The sequence below is a fragment of the Hylobates moloch genome, unplaced genomic scaffold (assembly GCF_009828535.3).
Source record: "Hylobates moloch isolate HMO894 unplaced genomic scaffold, HMol_V3 SCAFFOLD_15, whole genome shotgun sequence".
Classification (NCBI taxonomy): Eukaryota; Metazoa; Chordata; class Mammalia; order Primates; family Hylobatidae; genus Hylobates; species Hylobates moloch.
The window spans coordinates 59,346,652-59,352,651 of record NW_026652290.1 but is presented as its reverse complement, the minus strand read 5'-3'; the positions used below and the strand labels follow the sequence as shown (position 1 = coordinate 59,352,651).

The 6,000-nt window shown below is 43.9% G+C and overlaps 1 protein-coding gene across 1 annotated transcript in view; it reads left to right on the top strand.

Annotated features, from left to right (window-relative positions):
- Window positions 1–239: 239 nt before the first annotated feature.
- The window catches only part of ACTR2 (actin related protein 2), a 44,564-nt gene continuing 38,803 nt past the window's right edge, over window positions 240–6,000 (top strand). The window contains exon 1 of the mRNA XM_032176424.2: window positions 240–424. Coding sequence (XP_032032315.1) covers window positions 377–424 — 48 coding nt within the window. The 5' untranslated portion in view covers window positions 240–376. The remainder of the gene's footprint in view (window positions 425–6,000) is intronic.

The window sequence follows — 6,000 nt, the reverse complement described above, 5'->3', positions numbered from 1 at the left end:
TTAGGGAGAAAGCCTCAGCACCCGCGATGTTGGCCGCCATTAACGCCTGGCAAAGCGCCGGGAACTAGAAGCCGCGAAGAACCCGGGTGGGCAGCGACAGTGACGGCCGAGCCGGAAGCGGAGCTGCGGGCGGGGCCTCGACGCTCCTCCATCTTTTATTGGAGCTCACCGCTGCCAGTCGCGCTGCCCGCCCATCCCACCCTTTTCGTGCGGGCATTCAGCTAAATGACGGGCGGAGCCCGGCGGCGGCTTCCGGTCGGGGGAAAAAAGTTGGGCCGAAGGAGGGGCCGGGAAGACGCAGGAGGAAGAAGAGAAAACGGCCGGACGGCGGTGGCTGTAGGTTGTGCGGCTGCAGCGGCTCTTCCCTGGGCGGACGATGGACAGCCAGGGCAGGAAGGTGGTGGTGTGCGACAACGGCACCGGGGTAAGCGCCGGGCGAGGAGGCCTTGGCGGCTACAGACGCGGGCGGGGACGAGCAGCGGGCGCGCGGGCCCTCGGCCCCCTGGGCTGCACCTCCGGGCCCTCGGGGCGAAGGGGCGCGGGGCGGTGCCTCCCACCTCCGCGGGCGTGGGAGCGAGCCGGCCGTTCCCTGGTCTCCCCTGAGCCTGCTACCCATTTAGCCTGCCACCCCTTCCAACCTTCCGGGTCGGGGCGGCGGGCGAGACCGGCACTGGACGCGGAGCCTACTGGCCGCCTGGCAGGGACCTGCTCCGCGCTTATGCGGGGGCAATTGGGCTAAAGCGGACGGAGGGGTAAAAGGCTCGGTTTGTGTGTTCCGAGAAGGGTTCTTTTCCCCAGGGCCGCCGGTTTGTAAAAAAGAGAAAGACCTAGAGGCCTTCCTCTTCCTGTATAGTTGAAGATACACCAAACGAGAAGCAGGAAGCGGGTTTACTTTAAAAAAAAAAAAAAAAGGGAAGTGCTGTCATGGAGTGTGGACATCAGCCCTTTCGCTGTGTTTGTTGGGCTTTTTATTAGTTTTTTCGAGGGAAGGGGTCCAGATCGGCAGCGCATCGTTCACTTTTTGCTCTACTTACTGGTGATTTGGCCCAGGAGCAGGCCCGCGGAGACCAGCATGTTCCATTGAGTGGTTTTGGGTGACCTAGGACCCCGCAAGACTTAAGTGTTAATTCCACTGGCCTTAGGGGAAGTTAATTAGTGTTGGTTATCCCACCCCCAGCCCCCTTTTTCCCCTTCGTTTCAGAATACAGGTAATGTTAGCCTTTAAGATTAAAAAATTGTTAAATCTGACTAAAGCACTGATTTAGAAACTATTTGAAAATTGTTTCTGTAATCCCAGCACTTTGGGAGGCCCAGGCGGGCGGATCACCTGAGGTTAGGATTCGAGACCAGCCTAGCCAACGTGGTGAAACCCCGGTCTCTACTAAAAATACAAAAATTAGCCGGCCGTGGTGGCGCATGCCTGTAATCTCAGCTACTTGGGAGGCTGAGGCAGGAGAATCGCTTGAAGCCAGGAAGCGGAGGGTGCAGTGAGCCAAGATTGTGCCACTGCACTCCAGCCTGGGCGACAGGAGTGAAACTCCATCTCAATTAAAAAAAAAAAAAAAAAAAAAAAAGTTGTTTCATTCAGACCTCCCTCTTGCCAGATTTAAAAAAAAAAAAAATGTATTTTGGGTAGCAAAGTCAGCAAATTAGAAGATGGAAATATTATTTATTCTGGATGACTTCTATAGTGATTTCTAACCATTTTGTGACTTCCCTCCCTCCCATAAATATGATATATGAATTAAAGTACATTTTACTTGAACAAAACACTTTGGAATCTGAATTGTTGAGGGGGAAAAGAGCTGGTATTTACTGCCATAATACTGCCCTTGATTAGATTTGTTACAGAATTTTACAAGCAATAATTATGGTAGCTTCATCTGAACTGTGTTAAAAATGGACTAGAGTAAAAAGAGTGTTAACATACAATGAGGCCAGGCGCGGTGGCTCATGCCTGTAATCCCAGCACTTTGAGAGGTCGAGGCGAGCGGATCACCTGAGGTCAGGAGTTCGAGACCAGGCTGGCCAACATGGTGAAACCGCGTCTCTACTAAAAATACAAAAATTAGCCAGGCATGGTGGTGGGCGTCTGTAATCCCAGGTACCCGGGAGGCTGAGGCAGGAGAATCACTTGAACCCGGTAGGCGGAGGTTGCAGTGAGCCGAGATCGCACCACTCCAGCCTGGGCGACAGAGCAAGACTCCGTCTCAAAAAAAAAAAAACAAAACAAACAAACAAACAAAAAACCATATTAATGGGACGGTTTTTAAGAATGTAATACTTTTAAAAAGGCAGATCCACTGCTATGGAAACATGTCTAAGATTTTAAGTTGAAAAAGGTTTTAGAATGATTAAGTTTAAGTGTGTGTTCCTTATTAAAGACGTATGTCCACAAACTTGTATCTGCATATGAAAGTTTTGGAGGGATACATAAGAAATGTTCATAATGGTTACCTATGAGACAGAGGATAAGGGGGTGAGGGAAGATGGAGAGGACTTCATGACCTTTCTGAATTATTGGAAAAATGTTCTTTATTTGAACAAAGCAAGTATTATTAAACTATATTTAAACTAAATTAACCATAAACGCATGTTACATGTGCGGTTAAAATTCAGTTAAATGTGCTTTTTAAAAAAGTATTAGCCTGATTTCCACTATAGTTTCAAATTGGCCTCTAAATAAATTCAAAACTTTAAAAATTGAATTTAAAATTTTTTGTGTTGTGATTGTGTCAGATACTCTTTTTAGAAAGTCAAGCCGGTTATATTTTAATGAATTCTTCTCTTTTAGTGGTTCAAGGTAGTGAGCCCTGTATTTGTAGTATATATGAGTTTTTAAATATTAAATTAGAATGGGAATGTTAACCGTAAGCTGATTTTTTTTTTTTTTTTTTTTTTTTAGACACAGGATCTAGCTCTGTTGCCCAGCCTGGAGAGCAATGGCATGATCTCGGCTCTCTGCAACCTCTGCCTCCTGGGCTCAAGAGGTTCTCCTGCTTCAGCTTCTCGAGTAGCTGGGTCTACAGGCTTGTGCCACCACACCCAGCTAATTTTTTCACTTTTGTAGAGACTGGGTCTCCCTATGTTACCCAGGCTGGTCTTGAACTCCTGGGCTTAAGAGATCTGCCCAGCTCGGCCTCCTAAAGTGCTAGGATTACAGGCTTGAGCCACTGCACCCTGCTGTCAGAAGCTAATGTTATGTTACTATTCCATTAGTTAGCTAACATTAGAAAGCTGATTTTAGGCCGGGCGTTGTGGCTTATGCCTGTAATCCCAGCACTTTGGGAGGCCGAGGTAGGAGGATCACTTGAGGTCAGGAGTTTGAGACCAGCATGGCCGTCATGGTGAAACCCCGTGTCTACTAAAAATACAAAAATTAGCCGGGCGTGGTGGCTGATGCCTGTAATCCCAGATACTTGGGAAGCTGAGGCAGGAGAACTGCTTGAACCTGGGAGGCGGAGGTTGCAGTGAGGCAAGATCACGCCACTGCACTCCAGCCTGGGCGACAGAGTGAGGCTCTGTCACAAAAAAAAAAAAAAAAAAAAAGAAAGAAAGCTGATTGTAATATGTTATTGGTTAGTCTTGTGTCTAATCCATATTTTTAAGATTCTTTTCCTTAAGACAAATGATCAATTCCTGTCATAAATGAAAAAAGTGAGTGTAATTAATTCAAATAAACTTTATTTGTTCTTATGCTTCTAGTTATTTTGAAATTTTATGCAGATTTTCTATGGACATGATTGGTTTCAAATGAAGAAACAGTGCTGATAAAATACATGAATCATATAACAGGAATGCTGTAATAGTTCTGAGTATGTAGAGGACTGGGAACCACTTAGATTGTGTATTCTGTTTCTTACCATTTGTAGACATGAATAATCATCTTGATTTTATTTAGATACCTGAAGTTATAATGATTCCTTTATAATTAAATATTAAAGAAGATATCAGATGTAATTTTGAAAATTTATGGAAATAGTTGTTATCCTAAGGTGTTTTCATTTGCTCCTTACATGCCTGAGGTTTTAAAATTGTAGGCTGGCTGGATGTGGTTCCTCATGCCTGCATTTCCAGCATTTTGGGAGGCCGAGGTGAGAGGATTTCTTGAGGCCAAGAGTTTGAGACCAGCCTGGGTTAGTATAACAAGACCCCATATCTAGTAAAAACAAAAATAAAAATAAAATTATAGGCTTTTTAAAAAGTTGATGATTCTTTTAACCTCTCTGGCAGACCCAAATTAAATATTCTAGGGCAGGAGTGTCCAGTCTTTTGGCTTCCCTGGGCCGCATTGGAAGAAGAATTGTCTTGGGCCACACATAAAATACACTAACAATAGCTGATGAACTAAAAAAATCGCCAAAAAAATTTCATAATGTTTTAAGAAAGTTTATGAATTTGTGTTGGGCCTCATGTGGGCCATGGGTTGGACAAGCTTCCCTGGAAACAAGTTTGTTCTTAACGATCACATGCCCAATGTTGGTCCCGCTCGATTTTCTATCTCCCAGCTTGACCAGTGTCTCAGTAGGGTTGCCCACAGGAGGAAAACTCATTTGATCCAATAATTTATGTGGATTTTAACCATTCAAACCTCCTTCTGAAATCAAGCCACTTAAAGTGGCCCAGATAGGTGAAAATCTGGAGGTCTGTGAAACTCGTAGGTTTAGGTCCTCTTCATGAGCTAGGCCCAGGCCCCTGGTGTTATGTGTCTTGTTACCAGACTAGGGTGATTTCATCCGCATTGAGTTAGATCACCAACAAAATGAACGTTTCCCCAGTGCTTGCTATGTTGCTGGCACAGTGCTTAATAAGGTCCAGTCGTACAGAGAAGTTTATAGCGCTAGAATAATTGCATTTGCATTTATGTAATTGACATTTGTAGTTGATTGTGGCCTGCTTTATCAGGCTTATGCTACTTTATATGTTGAATTTAGGAGTGTTTGAAACAGAAACAAACCAAAACCAAATTTGGTTTCATCTTGCAAAATGCTTTGGGATAAGTAGAATAAATATTTTGGTGGCCTAAGATCAGAACAGTCACTGTGCAGTTAACTTACTAAATAATATCAGTACCATGAGATAAAATTAGTAAGGGGAAAATAAATATTAAATAAGCCCAAACAGGGCTTTATAAATCCCAGGTTATTATTTTTTTGAAGAGAAAAAAATGTACTTTTAGAGCAGATGTAGATAGAATTTTTCATTTTTGCTTGAACATTATACTGTTCACATTCTTACCATTTGATGACTCAGTGGGAAGTAAGGGAACGAGTTTAAACCACACTGCTATGAAGAGGAAACTATATATGGTAAAATCTATTTCTTAAACACAGCCTTACTGCACACAATGAAAGAACGAAGTCACCAAGTCTTAAAATGATTGACATGGGGGAGGAATTTCAAGGATTAAGATGATACCAGTGATACCAAATGATAGTTTAGAAAAGAATGTTTTCTTTGTATTTTATCACATCATGGTTTAGATTTTTTTTTTTTTTTTTAAGATGGAGTCTTACTCTGTTGCCCAGGCTGGAGTGCAGTGGTGTGATCTTGGCTTACTGCAGCCTCCATCTCCCGGGTTCAAGCAATTCTCCTGCCTCAGCCTCCCCAGTAGCTGGGATCACAGGTGCGCACCACCATGCCCAGCTAATTTTTGTATTTTTAGTAGAGATGGGGTTTCTCCATGTTGGTCAGGCTGGTCTCCAACTCCTGACGTCAGGTGATCTGCCCACCTCAGCCTCCCAAAGTGCTGGGATTATAGACGTGAGCACTGTGCCTGGCCTAGATTTTTTTAAAATACTGATTATTATTATTATTATTTGCAGAAGTAATCAGGTTGTCAGTTTTATATTATTGAAAAATTGGGGCCAGGCACAGTGGCTGATGCCTATAATCCCAGCACTTTTGAGACATAAAGATGGGAGGATTGCTTGAGGCTGGGAGTTCAAGACCAGCCTGAGCAACAGTGAGACCCCTCTCTCTACAAAAATATATATAATT